We start from the raw sequence: 22,039 nt of genomic DNA on the forward strand, positions 1-22,039 counted from the left end.
TGCACTCCTTAGCCATTCTTTACAGAAAAATGAAATGAAAGGAAAATAAAATAATTATGTGCAAAAAATGAAAGGAAAGCAATATTGTCTAGGATAGTACACAAAGATTACATGACAATAAGGTAATTAATATACTACATCACTACAATACTACTTAGATGTACTCTATTTTTATCCTACAACACCCCATCAATTTAGTGTGCAAGATGTATGATACAGGACAAGTGCCATCAGATTCTAGACAGAATATTGTTATACCTCTTCCCAAGGAATCAGGTGTCGACAATGAAAACTACCACACCATTAGTTTAGTATCTCATGCTTGTAAAATTTTAACACTTATTATTTACAGAAGAATGGAAAGACAAGTTGAAGCTAAGTTGGGAGGAGATCAGTTTGGCTTCAGAAGAAATGTAGGAACATATGAAGCAATCCTGACTTTACGTCTGATCTCAGATGATCGAATTAAGAAAGACAAGCCTAGATGCATGGCATTCGTAGATCTAGAAGAGGAATTCATTTTGTTGATTGGACCAAGCTATTTGAGATTCTGAATGTGATCTGGATCAGATACCGTGAAAGAACAATTATCTGCAATCCATACAAAAATCAGTCTCAGTGATTAGAATCAAAGACATGAAATAGCAGCAGCAATCCAGAAAGGAGTGGGGCAAGTTTGCAGTCTGTCCCACCCTCCTTTTCAATGTTTACACAGAACAGGATATAAAGGAAATCAAGGAGGAATTTGGAAAAAGGAAAATCGCTATACAGAGATGACAAAAACTCTGAGATTTGGCAATTTTTGTTCTATCTGCCTGCAGAAGACCTGGAGAAATTCCTGAATAGTACAGACACAGTATTGGGAGGAGTAGTACAAGATGAAAATAAATAAATCGAAAACTAAGGTATAAGAGTGCAGCTGAATGATGTCCGGTGATGCAAGAGATATCAGATTAGGAAATGGTCTTGAAGGAACTAGATGAATATTGTTACTTGGGTAGTAGAATAACTAATGACGGCAGAATTAAGGACGATGGTATAGATGTTGATTTCCATAGGGAATCTGAAATATTTGTCCCAAACGAGTAAATTTATAATACCAATATAAATGGTCCGTTATTGGACATTATAAATTTTCCAGCTAACTCATTCCTGGTTGCCAGCGTTTCGCCCTCGTGTGCTAGGTTGGGCTCATCAGTTGGTACCTAGCACACCTACCAAGATGCATGGCTAGTGCATACCGTGGAGGCCACTGCGTAGGCACATGAGGGAAAAACGCTGGCAACCAGGAATGAGTTAGCCGGAAAATTTATAATGTCCAATAACGGACCATTTCCCCCTTGTGTGTGCTTCTACAATTGTAGGGGATTAACCTTGGTTACCCTCTTCAATTGAAGATCCTCTGCGTGGTGAGGAGGACTAGTAGCTCCTTTCTTGCGATGCCGAATGGAGCCCTACTGGGTAACCATTCGGTATACAAGGAGGAGGAAGCTAAAACACCACCCAACCCCAAGGTGTAACACGACCCATGCCGATGGGGTGCATGGCACATGGGAGATGTGTCCTGAACGGAGCCTTCGAGATACTTGGCGCCCTCTCGAAGTAAGTAGCCTTACCCGGGTATGCCGGGCTCTGCCTGGGCGGACATATATTTCCCTAGCTCCTCGTGGGACCTAAATGAATACTGTAGCTACCCATAAACCGGCGAGCTCCTCTAGGGCCTCCGAGAGAAACACCAGTTCAACAACAACCGACTCTTCGGAGATACCATCGGATAGTACGACCTCGACAGTAAGAGAGCTCACTCTAGAGGTGGGCAATCTACTAGTCCAGAAGAAGAAGAAGAAGAAGAAGAAGAAACAGCGCTCCGGTGCTGAGAAGAGGAGGTATAAGAAGGCTTTAAAGGCCCGGGAGCAGGCCAAAGAGGGCCTAACTCCTGGAGCTGAGAGGCCTTCTACTGCCATGACAGCGACGACTGTGGGGGGGATCCAATGGGCACAAGAGGCGGGACCCTGAAAAGGGCTCTGCTTCTAGGGAACAGAGGACTCCACCCACCAAGACGCCAGTGGGGAAACGACTTCTGTCGGGGGCAACCCCAGAAGAAGATCGGCAGACCCACAAAAAACCCAAGGTGGAGTATGCTAGGATAGCTAAAGCTGGGATCAGGATGGCTATAGTACCTGTAGGATATCCTGACCAGCAGCTAACCGAGAAACAGATGGAATCTGTGGAGGAGGCTATCACCAATCTGATAGACGAGCTTCCGGAGCAGGGGCCCATTAAGCCTCAGTTCCTGGACTGCTATCTGTCGAGAGGTGCGGCCGTCATTATCGCAGAGAATGACGAGACTGTAGCATGGCTTTCTAGTCTTGTTACAGGTATACAACCGTGGGAAGGAGCCAGGCTCACAATTGTGGGCATGGATAAACTCCTTTCCTATAAGAGAGTCATGGTCTGGATACCAGGACAACCAAAGGACAATAACGTCCTTTTGGGAAGAGTGGCACGCCAGAACCATGGCTTAAATCCCAACAGCTGGAAGGTCTATGACCGCAAGTAGGAGAAGAGAGGTGTCCGACTTGTGGTCAGCATGGACTCCAGAGATGTGGAGAAAGTGGTGGGGAAGAAGATCTTCTGCGGGGTGCATGTTGCTACCTTTACCCTGGTGGAGGGCAAGCGCGACAAGCAGAGGACCAACCCCACCACAGACAACACTGAGACCAGCAGGGGTGAAGAGCGAGAGCCCGGACAGGAACCGGGGCCAGCCGAGCCTCAAGATTCATCGCGGGAGATGGAGCTGCACGTTCCGGAGACCGCATAAAGTAAAGTATTGCATGAAAGTAAGGAATGATTACTTTCATACAAGCAAACATACAACATTGTATAGCGGCCTCTAGGGTACTTATTAGAAGTATCCAGAAAGGCAGGTTTTCGGTCGCCCTGATACAAGAACCCTGGCTTAGACAGGGGCATATCATGGGACTAAAATGTGCAGGCTTCACTCTATTCAGTGGAGTAGCAGAAGAGAAGCCTAGAGCATGTATACTAGTTAAGGATCATTACGCTTGGGCTATACCAGGCTTCATTACTAGAGATCTTGTAGCAGTGAGATATGAAGAGGGCGGACAGCCAAGAGACCTGGTTGTCTGTTCTGCATATTTCCCAGGAGACTCTGAATCTCCACCCCCCGTCGGAGGAGTTCAAGAGACTGGTGATATACTGTAGGAAACAAGGACTAAACCTCATAGTACCGGGTGAGTTGGCCGTGCGCGTAGAGGCGCGCGGCTGTGAGCTTGCATCCGGGAGATAGTAGGTTCGAATCCCACTATCGGCAGCCCTGAAAATGGTTTTCCGTGGTTTCCCATTTTCACACCAGGCAAATGCTGGGGCTGTACCTTAATTAAGGCCACGGCCGCTTCCTTCCAACTCCTAGGCCTTTCCTATCCCATCGTCGCCATAAGACCTCTCTGTGTCGGTGCGACGTAAAGCCCATAGCAAAAAAAAAAAAAAAAAAAAAAAAACTCATAGTAGGATGTGACGCCAATGCTCATCACAGCATTTGGGGAAGTAAACACAAACCGAAGGGGAGAGCATTTCATAGAATTTCTATGTACAACTGATCTTGAGATCATGAACATAGGTGATAACCCTACCTTCATCAATAACAGGAGTGAGGGGATCATAGATCTTACCCTGGGTTCCATGGGAATCATACAGGAATTTAAAGACTGGAAAGTTTCTTTGGAGCCTTCCTTGTCAGACCATAGACACATTGTGTTTCATATAGAGGGCTCCTTCGAGATCCCATCTTATAGAAACCCTAGACGAACCAATTGGACGTCTTTCAGGGAAGACGTGAGGAGGGGACTGGAAGGAGGACCCTCAAATGTAATTAAGAACAAAGAGGAGCTGGAGCTCAGTGTGAGCTTTCTCATACAGACACTGGTTACCTCTTATGAATTAAACTGCCCAGTCATTAAGGCAAAAAGAGTAACAGGAAGCTTAAAGTGGAACAGTTATCTTGAACACCTGAGGAGAAACACACGAAGGCTCTGGAATAAATACAGGGAACTTCAGGATCAAGAAAGCCTAGATTCTTATAAAGAATCACAAAGAAGGTACAAGTCAGAAGTCAAAAGGGCTTCTAGGAAATCTTGGAGACAGTTTTGTGACGCCACTGAAAGTCAACATGAAGCGGCAAGGCTTCATAAAATTCTAACCTTGGATGGAAGGGCAAGGCTGGGCTCACTGGAGTCACCTTCGGGTGGATACACATCCACAGAGAGAGAGACCCTGAACTTACTGCTTGATGCCCACTTTCCAGGTTCAGCAGTCACGAATAGTGAAGTAGAATCGAGCGGATCCTTCAGACCCGATAGAAGTGGCTGGAAGGAAGCCTCAGAGATTGTTACCCCAAGAAGGGTGAAGTGGGCATTAGAATCTTTTGCCCCTTACAAAAGCCCAGGAATGGATGGAATCTTCCAGGCGCTCCTTCAGGAAGCGGGTGGGGTCCTTATACCATACCTGGTCAGAATTTTTAGAGCCTGTCACACTATGGGGTACGTGTACTCCTTGTGGCGTCAGGCGAAGGTAGTGTATATACCCAAACCTGGAAGGTCTTCATATACTAGACCTAAGGATTACAGACCCATTAGTCTAACGTCTTTTCTTCTTAAGACCTTGGAAAGACTGGTGGATAGACATATCAGGGAGAAAGTATTAAGAGACTGTCCCCTGCATCCTCATCAACAGGCATATCAACCAGGGAAGTCGGTTGAGACGGCACTACACCAGCTAGTTTCTAGGCTGGAGAGTGCCTTGGATCAGCAACAACTCGCTATGGTTGTATTCCTAGATATAGAAGGGGCCTTTAACTACACATCTTTGGGCTCCATAGAACTTAGTCTAGAGAGAAGAGGAGTGAGCAGGATGCTCATAAAATGGATTATGGCCTCACTGCAGGGCCGTCAAGTTCTGTTTACCCTCAACGCAGTAATGTTGAGAGCTAATATAGATAGGGGGTGTCCACAGGGAGGAGTATTATCACCAACATTATGCTGTCTGGTAGTGAATGAACTACTTACCAGGTTAAATGTTGGAGGAATTTACGCCCAAGGCTATGCAGATGACATTAGCCTGATGGCGGTGGGAAATTTCCCCAGTACGGTTTCAGAGCTCGTACAGAGCTCCCTACATAGGGTGGAAAGATGGTGCCACAACACGGACTTGTTGGTTAATCCCGACAAGACGGAGCTCATGGTATTTACCAGGAGGAGGAGGCTAGACGGGCTGTCAGAGCCTTTCCTATTTGGGAAAAAATTAGTTAAGACAACCTCAGTTAAGTACCTAGGGGTAATCCTTGAGGCAAGACTGAGTTGGAAGAAACATATAGACCATAAGGTGGATAAGGCTCGCAGGATTATGTGGGCCTGTCGCAGGGCCGTCGGAAAGACTTGGGGCCTAGGACCTAAGGTGGTCCAGTGGCACTGTATTTCTATTGCACGGTCCACGATCACCTACGCATCTTTAGTCTGGTGGCCAGGTTCGGAGAGTAAAACTGTGACCACCAAGTTAAAGAGTGTCCAAAAACTTGCGAGTCTACAAATAACAGGGACACTGGATACTACACCATTATGTGCAAAAGAGGCCATCCTAGGTCTTCCCCCCTTACATTTATATGTTAAGGAAATAGCGGGAATGAGTGCCTACCGCCTCTGGTCACTCGGAGGATGGTCCTTCAAGAATCCGAATAGAGGTCATGCCTCTATTCTTACAAGGCTTCACCAGATCTGCCCTACGACAATGATGATCGGGGACCTGATGAAGCCTAGTTTTAATTTGAATTATAAATTCACAGTGGTGATACCCACAAGGGAGGAGTGGGCCGCGGATGCTGGGGCCCATCTTAGGTCTGGGGGCTGTACATGGTACACAGATGGCTCGCGGACAGAGACGGGCACAGACGCCGGGGTCTGGGGGCCTAAGACAAGGCTCTCCCTTCCTATGGGTAAATACGCTACTGTTTTCCAGGCCGAAGTATATGCAATACTGGCCTGTGCTGTATATATATGGAACATGCCTGGACATAGAAGATGCATCACCATTTGCAGCGATAGCCAGGCAGCGTTAAAAGCACTATGTCCAGTTGAAACAACATCAAAAATGGTATGGAATGCCGAAGGATGTTAGATCAGCTGTGTGAACTTAGCTCAGTTACCCTATTATGGGTCCCTGGGCACACAGGCATCAGTGGAAATGAAGAAGCTGACAAACTAGCGAAACAAGGCTCAAAAGGTCCTTTTATAGGACCAGAGCCCTTCCTGGGAGTGTCACTCCGAAGCGTGAAACTGGTAATATCCCAGTGGACAAACCAGTCTCACTTAGACATTTGGAAGAGGTTAACTACAGCAAGGCAGGCACGTGAACTTATCAAAGGGCCTAGCCAAAGTTATAAAAAGGTCCTGATAAATTTGAATAGGACCAGAATGCGAATGGTAGTTGGACTGTTGACAGGCCATAACACCTTACAGAGACACCTACCCATCATGAAAATTAATCAGGATCCGATGTGCAGAAGATGCGGTAGGGAGGAGGAGACCTCCGCGCATGTGTTATGTAAGTGCGAGGCTCTTGCAAGCACTAGACATCGATACCTTGGCTCACATTTCACGAGCCTGGAAGACATCAGGAATGCCAACATCCGGACACTGGTATCCTTTATAGCAGCACTAGGGCTGGACTAGGCAAACCCGTTTAAGGGACACAAAGGGTCTTCACAGACCTACGTGTGGAGCCCTGCGAAGGCAGGGTTCACCCATTCTTTATCTATCTATCTATCTAACGGACCATTTATATTGGCATTATAAATTTACTCATTCGGGACAAATATTTCAGATTCCCTATGGGAATCAACATCTATATCATCTGATGGCCAAGAAGGCATCAATTTTTGGTAGAGAGACAAGATCTCTCATAGTGCATTGGCACTGCCAGTGGCTTCAAGTAGCCTATACAGTGGCCTCCACGGTATGCACTAGCCATGCGTCTTGGTAGGTGTGCTAGGTACCAACTGACGAGCACAACCTAGCACACGAGGGCGAAACACTGGCAACCAGGAATGAGTTAGCTGGAAAATTTATAATGTCCGATAACGGACTATTTATATTGGTACTGTATTAAGAATTAAGAACGTCATAAAATGCAGACTAGAACAAGCAAGGAAGGCCTTTCTTGAGAAAAGAAATTTGCTCACTTCAAACATTGATACAGGAATTAGATAGACGTTTTTGATGACTTTCGTCTGGGGCTTGGTATTGTATGAAAGTGAAAGATGGACAATAAATAGCTCAGAAAGAAAGAGAACAGAAGCTTTTGAAATGTGGTATTACAGAAGAATGCTGAGGGTGAGATGGGATAAATGGAATCACAAATGAAAAGATACAGAATCTAATTGGTGAGAGGAGAACGATTTGGTGAAATTTGAACAGAAAAAGAGCCAGAATGATAGGTTACGTCTTAAGACGTCCAGGTCTTATTCACTTATTTTTTGAGGGGAGTGTAGGCGGTAAAAATGCCAGGGGTAGCCCAAGGTATGAATATGACAAACAGATTAGAGTAGATGTAGTAGTTACGTGGAAATGAAAAGGTTAGCACAGGATAGTGTGGCATGGAGAGCTGCATCAAACCAGTCTATGAACTGATGACCTAAGCAACAACAACACTGATAACATAAATATGTGTAGTATTAAATGTATTGCTTGTCGTTTCTTTTTGAGCAAGATAAATACTGACCAACATTCATAAAAAAACTTTCATTCAATATTGTGGTGGTGGTTGTTTTTTCCTAGTGGTTTAGCACTAACCCATGAAAGGTTTTGGCGACACAGTGATGGGTAAAGGCTAGGATTACAAAGGTAATGGCCGTGGCATTGATTAAGGTACAGCCCCAACATTTGCCTAATGCAAATATTGGAAACCACAGAAAACCATTATCTGGGCTCCCAATGAGAGGATTTGAACCCCCCATCTATTGAGTGCAAACTCACAGCTATGTGATACTAACCGTGCAGCAAACTAACTTGATTACTTGGTACCTAAAACAGATACACTGCATCTCAAGTGTCCCACCACCCTTTCCAAGTAACAATATTACTTAATGAGTGTCCGGCTCCATGGCTAAATGGTTAGCGTGCTGCCGTTTGGTCACAGGGGTCCCGGGTTCGATTCCCAGCAGGGTCGGGAATTTTAGTCTTAATTGGTTAATTTCGCTGGCATGGGGGCTGGGTGTATGTGTCGTCTTCATCATCATTTCATCTTCATCACGACGCGCAGGTCGTCTACGGGCGTCAAATCAAAAGACCTGCATCTGGCAAGCCGAACTTGTCCTCGAACACTCCCGGCACTAAAAGCCATACACCATTTCATTTCACTTAACGAGTTCTTCACTTCTGTGGGCCACCAAATATTAATAAACCTGGGAAATAGTCCTGATACAGTTATTAACAATCATTACATGCTAAACTAGTGTATCACATAGTATTGCTTTCAGCCAACAAGCAAGGAGGAAGTAGTGTTTACAGTCAAAAATTACGAAAATACAGGCAGTATAGGTAATTACCAGTATCATTACTGGAAGTATGATGCATAGTTTTAGCCAATTTTTTATTTCATTTTTTTTTTTTCATTATTTAGAAAACTGTGTTTTTCTGCTACAAATGGAAATACTAACATTCTGTCTTATAAAGGGTGTGAAGGATGATAAACTGTTTCATATCTATTATACAAAATCCTTGAAAAGATGATATACAACAGAACAATGGTGTACTTAAGGAAGATCAATCAGTGCGTATCAGACTGTCAGAATGAATGTGTGACTTTCTTTCCTAGTGGTTTAATACTGCACTAACACATGGGAGGTTTTCAGCGATGCAAGGATGGGAAAGGCCTAGGATTGGGAAGGTAGTGGCTGCGGCCGTAAGTAAGGTACAGGCCCGGCATTTGCCTGGTGTAAAAATGGGAATCCATGTCAGGTCTGCTGATGGTGCGATTTAAACTCAATATCTCCCAAATGCAAGCTCACAGCTGTGTGACCCTAACCGCATGGACTTCGGCTTCAGATAAATAGCATGTAACTTATTTACCTATTAGAGTAAGTTACGTCAAACAGAAAGGAGTTAAGACTAGCAACTGCAACTGGAAATATGGTATCAAGCACATTAACAGTACAGTCTGCCGCAGCACAGGGATCTATACTGGGACATTTATTTTATTTTTCAATGATACAGTGCTTGATTGTAAATACTGCATATGTTTAATACTATATGCATCTTTATAATGGTTCTCTATTATCATTAAATTCAGATTTTGCAGATATACACCGCTACAATACTACAAGAAACGACTAGCTGGAACTTGTCGTGTGCCACAAGGTGTTTTTTAAACAATACCTACAAATAATTCGGTATTTTAAAAAATTAACAACCGGGCGAGTTGCCCGTGCGTGTAGAGGCGCGCGGCTATGAGCTTGCATCCGTGAGATAGTGGGTTCGAATCCCACTGTCGGCAGCCCTGAAGGTGGTTTTCCGTGGTTTCCCATTTTCACACCAGGTAAATGCTGGGGCTGTACCTTAATTAAGGCAACGGCCGCTTCCTTCCAACTCCTAGGCCTTTCCTATCCCATCGTCGCCATAAGATCTATCTGTGTCGGTGCGGCGTAAAGCCCCTAGCAAAAAAATTAACTACTAAAAAATATAAACCCTAGCACATAATGTGTGCAATTCTGGAACAGTTAACCAAACTCCCTACTGATAAAGCCTTTACTTCGTGCAGTCATGCAGGTATTTGCAATTTTACTCAAAGTGTTACAAGCATTACATTAATTATAGGCGAAAAAAGTATTGAAATGGGTCTACAGTCATCTCCAACTATTAATAACTTCTTATATACACACACACACGTTCTCACTATGCTACAGTGTATTACTGTGATGAGTAATCGCTATTTATACCTTCTGAAGCTGTCATTCTCTCTGCCGGAGGAAAAGACAAAAATATCATGAAATGACTGAATATCACTATAGTAAACGTAACAACAATGACAGCAAATAAAAGCTTTAGAGCTTTGATGGTTCTTTTAGTCATGCGATATATAACGTCATAAATCATAGCCAGCCAAGTTAGAACACGACACTAGTCTTACAAAAATCAACAATATATAACTTTCAAAATAGAACACCAACCATTTCTCTTTTGTCATTACGTCATTGACTCATTGTTACCAACATGGAGGATAGTAAGGACACACAGACAAATAGTAAATAGACTGCAGTTCTCTATCCTGTGGCATTGGTGCTAGTGAAGCCGTAAACTTGCCGCCATCGCCATCTTACGTCACTACACCTGTGGTAAAAATGTGTGTTACCGTGTTACCACTGATTAACATTTAACAACAACACGTTAAATTTTAAAAGTGGTAAATATTAACTGGTGACCACTTCAACATGTTAAATGTTGAATACTGTTTCATTTAACATTGTGTCCACACTTAACAAATATGTTAAAGTTGACTTCCTTTGTCTATATACAGGTAGTTCCTTATATCAATTTATGGAAATACATTTAGGCGGTGTCTAGTATTTTCAAAAAAAGGACAATGGACTCAGATGAAGAAGATTACTGGGCCAGTTGGCCGTGCGGTTAGGGGCACCCGGCTGTGAGCTTGCATCCGGAAGATAGTGGGTTCGAATCCCACTGTCGGCAGCCCTGAAGATGGTTTACCGTCGTTTCCCATTTTCACACCAAGCAAATGCTGGGACTGTACCTTAATTAAAGCCACGGTCGCTTCTGTCCAGATACTAGGCCTTTCCCATCCCATCGTCGCCATAACACCTATCTGTGTCGGTGCGACGTAAAGCCACTAGCACAAAAAAAGATCAAGAGGATTTGGCCTTTGTTATTGCCACTCTTGTTTCTTGTCATGATTTAGAAATGCAGTTTTATTAGGCACATTTCCTCCCCTCATCCTGCTAATTGCTTCAAAAGCAAACCACTTTGAAGTGTAAATTTCGTCCGCTCCCGCGACCGACTTCCGTTTTTTCTCAACTTTTTACAATTCTCCACTGTACTTGGAGCGGAGGGACGCTAGTTTTTTTTCCGACGCACTCGCGAGAACAATTATAGATAATTTCGAATTTATGAAAACTGTCGCATTTGTTCGCTCTATCTCTGTGTTCCCTTTGATGAGACATCCCACAAAAAATGCCTTTCAATTATATCATTAATTAAGTCCAGAGTAATCTCCTTGCTCCACTGAATTTCTGGCTATAAATTTTAGTACCGGAATAGTGCAGAGAGAACGACATACGTGCGCGTACTCTATTTGTAGCTTATAACAAAGAGAATGAGTATTACGGAGTGTTGTAACTATAATCCTACTTCATGAGAAGTACGTTGTTTGCGTCGTTTAGGCTATCTGTTGGAATGGAAACAACACGGAAGTTGCCGAGACTGTGTTGACATCTCACGAACAACGAATTGACTTCATATGTTTTCCACTTGTAGCGGAAAACACGCCAACATTTTAAAAGTATTAACCTAAACATTCTGAGTTAACATGCAAAGTCAATTGGAAGACACAATCACAATATGCATGTCAAGTGTAACATGTTAAATTTAACATGTTGGTGTTAAATGTTAATCAGTGGAAGCCCGCCTTTATGTGCAGTTTTGGTTTATTCTGTTTTCATGTACATTTTGCATTAGTTATTCGGCAAACTACTGTGTGGCAGAATGGTGAATACCTGCTTAGTGTTTGGGCGTGGTTTTTCGTATTCACGAAGTAAGAAGAAGAAGAAGAAGAAGTAAGAAGAAGGAGGGAATTGGAATTTCAATACACCGGTAAGTGGCTTAAATGTTCTCATGCAGACTTGTTATCTAATTATTAATGCAATTTAATCAACTATTAAAGATGCCTAATTATGTAGGGGACAGAGATAACTTCCGATATATATTGGTTGGCATTAGTCACGTTGTGATGGAGTGCGGCGTAGTAATAGTAACAATAATGATAATAGTAATAGAAATGTTGGTACAACACTGGTTGTAGGGCAAGATTTTGTTTTGGTTATGTTAGTAATTGAATAACAGTAGTCTCGGTCAATCAATCACTACTGAGATGCAAGAAATAAAATTCAGGAAACTCAATCGTCAAAAGTTACCAGTGTTTCGCCCAGAGTGCAGCATAGGCTCATCAGTTGGATGCCGCACCTTTTCCAAGACACTGGCCGGCTAGCACGCCAGTAGCGACACCACTGCAAGCAATACATGTGATAAGCACAATGCAGTGCCGACGTACTAGGGGAGAATTGCAACTCCACTTGCTATATTGCCCTCCCGGGCTAGCATGACCAAAATATGGCTTCCGATTGAGGTGGCTAGAAATAAAATTCAGGAAACTCAATCGTCAAAAGTTACCAGTGTTTCGCCCAGAGTGCGGCATGGGCTCATCAGTTGGATACCGCACCTTTGCCAAGACACTGGCCGACAAGCACGCCGGTAGCGACACCACTGCAAGCCATACATGGGATAAGCACAAATGGCCACTACTGATCTACATTTAAGGCAGTCGCCTAGGTGGAAGCCAACGGCCGTAGCCATGTTGAAACACCGAATCACGTGAGATCTCCAAAGTGAAGAAACATTGAGCGTGGTCAAGATTTGGATGGGTTGCCACGCGCTGTTGGTGGGGTGTAAAGGGATGGAGGAGCGGAAAGGAACTGGCCAACCTACCGTACATAGGCACACCTCTGTGGAGGTTCGGACCTGCCTTCGGTCAGATTCCTTATCTTTGGTTTTCCTTCCCTTTTCCTAAATGATTCCGTGCGCGTAGAGTCGCGTGGCTGTGAGCTTGCATCAGGGAGATAGTAGGTTCGAATCCCACTATCGGCAGCCCTGAAGATGGTTTTCCGTGGTTTCCCATTTTCACACCAGGCAAATGCTGGGGCTGTACCTTAATTAAGGCCACGGCCGCTTCCTTCCAACTCCTAGGCCTTTCCTATCCCATCGTCGCCATAAGACCTATCTGTGTCGGTGCGACGTAAAGCCCCTAGCAAAAAAAATTTCCTAAATGATTGAAAGGAAATTGAAAATTTATTGAACACCTCCCTTGATAAGTTATTCCAGTCCCTAACTCCCCCTCTTATAAACAAATATTTCCCCAATTTGTCCTCTTGAATTCCAAATCTTCTTCATATTGTGATCTGTCCTACTTTTCAAGACACCACTCAAACTTATTCGTCTACTAATGTCATGCCACGCCATCTCTCCACTGACTGCTCAAAACATACCACGTAATCGAACAGCTCGTCATCTATCTCCCAGATCTTCCCAGCCCAAACTTCGCAACATTTTTCTAACGCTACTCTTTTGTTGAAAGTCAACCATAACAAATTGAGCTGCTTTTCTTTGGATTGTTTTCAGTTCTTGGATCAAGTAATCCTGGTGAGGGTCCCATACACTGGAACCATACTCTAGTTGAGGTCTTACCAGAGATTTATATGCCCTCTCCTTTACATACTTACTACAACCCCTAAATAATAATGATGTGCAAATATCCGTACCCTTTATTTACAATGCCGTGTGGTAAAATCTGACCAAACTCAATGAAGCACTGGCAAATAATACATGGCACTAATACCTCTAGTTACTAAAATTAAATACATCACTAACACACATCTTTAAAGATTTCAAAAATAATGTTAAAATTAGAGTGGAAGGATTAGTAATCTTGCATGAATCGAAATAGGTATTAGGTTTATTATAGCAGAATATTATTTGAATACCGCATATCTCAGAATTGTGGTAGAGATGTTTTTTCAATTCTTTACAATGTGATACTTGTAATTCTTTTAAGAATAGGGATAATCTGTAGGTATATGTTCCTACGAGAGATGTTCACGTGTGCAAACTTCCTGAGATTTCAGAGCGAATATATACCTAATGAAGTCACAGCTTAGTTGTATGAAACAAATTTGTTTTGAAGGCTAAGCTAACCTGCTTTAGATCTAACCCCAATAGACACGTATTTTTATCGCCTTATTAGTAACTAATGCCGATTTTCCCAAGCCTGTGGGGTCTCGGGTGTGAACTGTGTCGCACATGTGGATTTGACCCTGTTTTACGGCTGGATGCTCTTCCTGCCGCCAACTCTATATGGAGAGACGTAATCGCTATTGGGTGTTTCTGTGGTGGTCGGTAGTGTGTTAATATGACGAGGAAAGTGCTGGGACAAACACAAACACCCAGTCCCCGAGCAAGACGAATTATTTAGAGGCTATTAAAATCCCTGACCCGGCCTGGAATCGAACCCGCGCCCCCTGAACCGAAGGCCTCAACGCTGACCATTCAGCTAATGAGTCGGACAATAATGATAGTAATAACAATAGGCACTAATAATAACGGTGTTATTGCCGTTACGTCCCACTAACTACTTATACTGTTTCCGGAGACGCTGAGGTACCGTAATTTAGACCTGCGGGTGATCTCTTACGTACCAGTAAATCTACCGACACGAGGCAGACGTATCTCAGCCACTTGAAATACCACCGGACTGAGCCAGGATCGAGCCTGCCAAGTTGGAATCAGAAGGACAACCGTCTGAACCACTCAGCCCGGCAAACCTTATTAGTGTAATTGCATCACTGTACTTGAAGATATGTGCGAATCATGCTGTAGGAGAATGAATGGATACAGATTTGACCAAAGATCGGTCTGTAACAGGCTGGCTATTTTAAAGCATTTGTAAATTGAAATACCAGTGTTTCTTGTTTTAACAATAAAATAAAGGACCTAATAGGTCTAGTAATAATAATAATAATAATAATAATAATAATAATAATAATAATAATAATAATAATAATAATAATAATAATTTCGTGTGGCTATTTCTAGCCGAGTGCAGCCCTTGTAAGGCAGACCCTGCGATGAGGGTGGGCTGCATCTGGCATGTGTAGGTTACTGCGTGTAATTGTGGTGGAGGATAGTGTTATGTGTGGTGTGTGAGTTGCAGGGATGTTTGGGACAGAACAAACACCCAGCCCGGGCCACTGGAATTAACCAATGTAAGTTGAAATCCCCGACCCAGCCGGGAATCAAACCCGGGACCCTCTCAACCGAAGGTCAGTACGCTGACCATTCAGCCAACGAGTCGGACAATATGTATAGTTAATCAGTAGTATTGTTCTTATTTCTATGTGCTTTTAGTTATTTGAATTATCTTCTGTCCAAAGTTCCCGTTTCGGGCACTGTTTTACATTAATGCATTGGGATAATGTAGTGTCGTAAGATGGCGGCGGCCACACGCTTCCGGCTTCAGAATCGTGCTGCTCATCGCCAGTTTAGATCTATATGTCTGTGCCTCAGGTATTGCCGACTACAGACCTTAATGCTAGCAAATACAGTAAAGACTATACGCGACACTCTGCGAGATATCGAGGGACAGCGATTAGAGCTCTGTCTAGCGGAGTGACCTGGGAGTTACTGATTCTGTCATAGGAGCACGTGTATTTCTTTGTGGAGTTTTTGGCGTTATTTATGCGTTTGCATTAAGTTGGCATAAGTAAATAGTAGCGTGTGTCATTCCTTTATATCACCTCTCAATATGAGTGGAAAGATACATGCTGTGTTTGGCTGCAATGACTATGAAGTGCAGAAGGACTCGCGGTCTTTCTTCCGTTACCCTCGTGACAAGAAAATGTAAGAAAATATTGTGTTTGCATAGATATTCTTCCAGTTACAAAGAGATTTGCATAGTACTTCCAATATTTCTGACCTGCGCGATCCATATTTTTAACTGGTTTAAAATATAATCTCATTTTATTGTGTAGTGCAGCAGTTAACCTTGAATATCCATGTGTTGTTGTAAGAGTGATCTGTGGGTTTTGATTTAATTCAAGAAAATGCATAACCATATGTGTGTGGCTGGTTGTGTTCCAAGTTACCCCATTTGGAATGCCGTAATACGTTGTCAAGCACTGAAGGAAATATGGGTGATGTAGGAAATGTACATATTTTGTTGAAACAATATGACGATGCAAATTTGCTTTACCCTAGTGTAATGGCAAGTATTGCTTATAGGGAAATTTTGAATGTTCTTGAGGGTAAATTTATAGATTTTCTTTCTGTTAGTAGGCTTCAAGTTAAAAGGAAAATTGTCCAGCTCTTAAATATAAATTCATTGAATCATGTGTGTAAGGAATGTTACAAGTGATAAGCTTTAACAGCTCCATTTCAAGTAATACTAATCCCGTATTGACCATAATCAGTTAGTGAATATTCAAGATAAACTTAAATATTATAACTAAGTGGTCCGCCTATTCAATACAATATATAATTTATTATATTTAGTACATGTTTCGTTCCCTAAGGGACATCATCAGCTAATAATAAATTAACATTAATATATCAGAAACACAAAATAGATTTTATTAAAATTGGAAAGACACATTAAAACATTGATATATGGTTACGACATTTAAAATAAGATCTTCGAAATTTTGTTAAAATTGTAAGTCATATAATAGATAAAACAGTTAAATTGTCCATTTTACTCTTGTTGATATTCATGGAAATACCAGTTTTGCTTTATAAAATCATAAATGATCAATTGTTGTAAATAGCACACTTGGTTTGTATCTCTTGATGAAAGAATTGTTAAAACTTTAATATGCATTCCTTAGATAGTATAATATATTGAAAACTTCAGAATTTAAAGTCAGCTCGGGGCCGTAGTGGTAAAGTTCTTTGTGGTTAAGGATATAATTTTATCTGAAATAAAATGAAAAAATAAGTGTAAGTAACGTGAAACGGAAGATGAAATGAATACAATGTAATAAAATCGTATTACTTACTCCTTATTATTGGCCCCGATGTGCGGAGAAGGACTCGCTTCTACCGAGGTAAGTGTGCATCTACTTCAAAACAAGAACTGGTAGTTACAACGCTGAGCGGGGAGTGTGGATGGGAAGTAGGAGAGTGTGTCCCAAGGTGAACGACCTGAGTGTCACCGAACGTGTGACGTGTTAGAGCAACACCTCCTAGATCGCTCTAGCAGTAGGAAGTCTCGGATTCATATTAAGCAGCTTTTTAGTTTCCTGTTCATTCATCAGAAATATGTTGTTTTTCAAAATTTGTTTTAACTTTTTTTTGAGTCCATTAGTGGGATCTTTTTTAACTATTGCAATATTGCTTTCTGTGATGCCAAAAATACATAAACCTACCCATCAGATCTATTATTAATTACAGGACTAGTCCTACATATAAAATTTCACAATATGTACATAAATTTCTTCAAACACATTTCAAATTTCACAACAATAAATCTACAAAGAACTCTGTCGAATTCTGTAACGCTACCAAAAATTTAGAATTAAATTCCAATCACACAATACACTCGTATGATATAAAAATATGTATCCTAGTATTCCAATAAAAGAAACCATCAATATTATTAAAGATAATTTGATCCAATTTAGCCACTTGAGCCAACAAGAAATAAATGAATTTTTAATCGTCCTAGACTTTGTCTTAATCGATAACTATTTTATGTTTAACAACAAAATCTACCAACAAAAAGGCCTTCCGATGGGCGCCCCAGCATCAGGCAACCTAGCCGAAATTTATACTTATCACATGGAAAAAACTAAAATTATCGATAAACTTGTTGGTTTGTACCATTGGTCTAGATTTGTAGATGACACCTTTGTAATACTAGATGAAAGAATTACTAATGGCCAGACCTTTTTGAACCAACTTAACTCTCTTGACCCATATATCAAATTCACGCTTGACTCTGAAGTAAATAACACTTTAAATTATTTAGACTTGAAAATTACTAGAAATAATCAAAACCGTTCTTTAATATTTTTAGAAAACCAACGCAGAGTGTCAGTATGATCAAAAATGATTCTTTACACCTGGGAGCTCATAAAAGAGCCGGCTTCTTTAGTATGATTTACAGAGCTTTTAATATTCCGCTTTCAACCCAGGATTTAGAAAAAGAAATTTATACCATTTAGCATATAAGGATGGCTATAATAAAGAATTTGTAAACAGGATTATAAATAAAGTAAAAAATAAGCCTATGACTACGTTAATACAAGAACGAAAAGAAAAAGAGAATAATAAATTTGCCGTATTTACATATAATAGCAGTAAAATATATAGTATTACGAATCTATTCAAAAGACGTAATTTAAAAATCGCTTTTAGGACTAACAACACAAACTCGAAATTATTTTATGACACTTATATCGTTAATAATAATAATAATAATAATAATAATAATAATAATAATAATAATTCCAAAACTCGGGTGTTTACAAACTGAAATGTGCTAGTTGTTTAAAAAGTTATATTGGACAAACCGGTAGGAACTTCATTATAAGGTATCAGGAACACACCAGAGCCACGAAATACAACAGATACTCGGCCATGAGCGAGCGCATGACCGACTCCAATCACATGTTTACAAACATAGATAATGACCTTAAAATACTGAAAACCGTAAATAAAGGTCATTTATTAAACATATATGAGGAAATTTACATTTATCTAGACCAGAGGAACAATCCAACAAATAATATCAATGAGCTTTCTGAGAAGTATAACATTTTATATGAGGAACTAATTAAAGCGAGAGTTAGGAAGAAAAGCCAGACTCTAACACGTCACACGTTCGGTGACACTCAAGTCGTTCACCTTGCGACACACTCTCCTACTTCCCCTCCACACACCGCGCTCAGCGTTGTAACTACCAGTACTTGTTTTGAAGTAGATGCACACTTACCTCGGTAGAAGCGAGTCCTTCTCCGCACATCGGGGCCAATAATAAGGAGTAAGTAATACGATTTTATTACATTGTATTCATTTCATCTTCCGTTTCACGTTACTTACACTTATTTTTTCATTTTATTTCAGATAAAATTATATCCTTAACCACAAAGAACTTTACCACTACGGCCCCGAGCTGACTTTAAATTCTGAAGCATTCAATATATTATACTATCTAAGGAATGCGTATTAAAGTTTTAACAATTCTTTCATCAAGAGATACAAACCAAGTGTGCTATTTACAACAATTGATCATTTATGATTTTATAAAGCAAAACTGGTATTTCCATGAATATCAACAAGAGTAAAATGAACAATTTAACTGTTTTATCTATTATATGACTTACAATTTTAACAAAATTTCGAAGATCTTATTTTAAATGTCGTAACCATATATCAATGTTTTAATGTGTCTTTCCAATTTTTATAACATCTATTTTGTATTTCTGATATATTAATGTTAATTTATTATTAGTTGATGATGTCCCTTAGGGAACGAAACATGTACTAAATATAATAAATTATATATTGTATTGAATAGGCGGACCACTTAGTTATAATATTTAAGTTTATCTTGAATATTCACTAACTGTAAGGAATGTGCCGATATTTTTATTGACAAATGTCTTAATATGATGATATAATGCTTTTAAATAAAAAAGACAAATCTAGCCGTGAAAGTTCAGGTAGGAATACTAAAGCTAAAAAAGTAATGCATAAATGAGAGATCAAGCCCTTTCACAGCAGTCCATTTCACATCTTGGTTATATGTCTAATTTCAGTCTTTAAATAATAACCTGTTAAAAAAGGTTCATTTATTTATCCAGAATTGCTTTAGCAACTTTGAAGTTAATATCTTAGTAACACTTTCTTTCTAGACGTAATTTGTGTATCCATTTCCGTATATGCATTTCCATTAATATTTGAATTAAGCGTTAATGTTCATGTCACGCCACTAGGAGCGCCACTTGCAAATTGTCTCCCATTTTAACAAAGCTAAATCCGGATGTGTCAAGTATTGTCTCTACTGTATTTGATGCTACTCTCGATCGTTCAAGGATGGTTGATTGAGTATCCGGATATGTTGAAAACGTGGGTTTGTTTCGCTTAGTTGTAATCGTATGTGTTACAGGGATACCCGTGGAGCAGAAAGAGGTTAAGGAAGGTGCTGGGGTGAATGGGTCTAACTACAACGTCAAGAATGGAATTTAAAACTTAAACTGAAGGTTATACTTTCAGAACTCAAAATTTAACAATTTTTACAGGTACAAGTAGCAAACATTAAACAAGATTGTGAAAAAATCCAAGATTCAGAACCTTAACACCTTGGGCTTTAAGCCCCTAGATTTACATTTCCTGAGCTACAAGCTCAAATTTACAAAGAACACAAATTTACTCAAGGGCAGAAATCCCCCTAATTCATGGAGCACTTGCTCCCAAAATACAGTGTGTAGCCTTCCAGAAACACCCGTTACAATCACAAAATTGAAAAAGAGCTAACAGGCTCTCAGTTTCTTCTAGCCTATTCAAGGCAATATCAGAAAATTACAATCACTCGCTATCAAGGCACAACTTACAAATTTGAAACAGCGGTATCTTGTACCCAACCTATTGGGCCTTTGAGGAAAAGAACCCGTTAAGTAAATGGCCCGAAACACAAATTGAATGGAGGCGTGTACTTGCACTCCTAGATATGAACTCTTAAAACCTAAAGGGCACTAGGCCAATGAAACAGGGGCAATTCCCAAACTACTGAGGTGACTCGTATAAGGATAAATTAATGTCTTACGGAAAGGAAGAAAAACAGTTACAAAACGTAGTCACCTCAAACCAAGATGGAGGGGAGCTTGAGAGGGTACATCACTCTCTATCCCCGATTTATAGTCGAAGATTTTATGAACCTTTTTACATTAGCCGGCAGAAGTTACATTTTAGAAAAGAAGGTTACACGGTTAATGATTCGGACCTTTCCCTCGGGTTAAACTGCGGAGCTAGCAAGAAAGAAAGATGTTATGTGGCCATTACCTGGTAGATGTACTGCTGCCTGATGGAAGAGGCCACCCGCCGCCTGCTTTGACACACACACTAAGATTGACGACGATCAATTGGCCAAGAGACGTGAAAAGCCGCAGTTTATAAACCCTCAGGGAAGTTTCGAGATCATTCATGAATAATCAAGGCACACCCACCGAATTTTATTGGTAGATTTCAAAAGTAACTCTCAGAATCGGAGAAGAAGCCTGTGATAGGTGGAAAATTAATTACAGAATTTAGTGATTGGTTGGATTCAAAACTGGCGGAAAGAAAAGGTAAATATTGCCAACCCAAAAATAAATCGGAGGAGAAGCCTGTGATAGGTGGAAAATTAATTACAGAATTTAGTGATTGGTTGGATTCAAAACTGGCGGAAAGAAAAGGTAAATATTGCCAACCCAAAAATAAATGAACATTAATGAGTAAAAAAAGCTTATGAATACAAAACTTATTTAAATCAAAAGTTCTTTCACTTCGCACCAGGCTGCATGATCATAGTTTCTGTAGTGTCACCTCTGGGAAAATGTCCAAACTTCTTGATGAATAGCAACCAAAACACTGATAAATTCAGTCAGTGTAGGCAACTGCACAATAACAAAATTACTCGATATTTTAGTGGTGATACCTTCTGATTAAATTTCTAAGTAGGTGTAGTTTCAGTTTCACTGTTCTACTAATAGAGGAGTTCTTTAGGCGCTGAATTTGAATGCGCGGCGTTGAGGTGTACCTCCCGGTACAGTATTTAGTCGGTGTAATTTAATGAAAGTTGAAATGAAATGAAATGGCGTATGGCTTTTAGTGCCGGGGATATCCCAGGACGGGTTCGGCTCGCCAGGTGCAGGTCTTTCTATTTGACACCCGTAGGTGACCTGCGCGTCGTGATGAGGATGAAATGATGATGAAGACAACACATACACCCAGCCCCCGTGCCATTGGAATTAACCAATTGAGGTTAAAATCCCCGACCCGGCCGGGAATCGAACCCGGGACCCTCTGAACCGAAGGCCAGTACGCTGACCGTTCAGCCAACGAGTCGGACTAATGAAAGTTAACGATAAATGTTAGTTTCTTTGTAGGATATAAATGTGCCTGTATATTTATATCAGTCGGTGGACGCTTAG

The 22,039-nt window shown here is 40.9% G+C and overlaps 1 protein-coding gene across 1 annotated transcript in view; it reads right to left on the reverse strand.

Moving 5' to 3' along the window:
• LOC136862763 (nurim homolog) overlaps positions 1-10,180 on the reverse strand; it is a 166,294-nt gene extending 156,114 nt beyond the window's left edge. The window contains exon 1 of the mRNA XM_067138997.2: positions 10,007-10,180. Within this exon, the coding sequence (XP_066995098.2) occupies positions 10,007-10,163 (157 nt within the window). The 5' untranslated portion in view covers positions 10,164-10,180. The remainder of the gene's footprint in view (positions 1-10,006) is intronic.
• Between the last annotated feature and the right edge of the window lie 11,859 nt (positions 10,181-22,039).

Source organism: Anabrus simplex, chromosome 2, assembly GCF_040414725.1.
Source record: "Anabrus simplex isolate iqAnaSimp1 chromosome 2, ASM4041472v1, whole genome shotgun sequence".
NCBI lineage: Eukaryota > Metazoa > Arthropoda > Insecta > Orthoptera > Tettigoniidae > Anabrus > Anabrus simplex.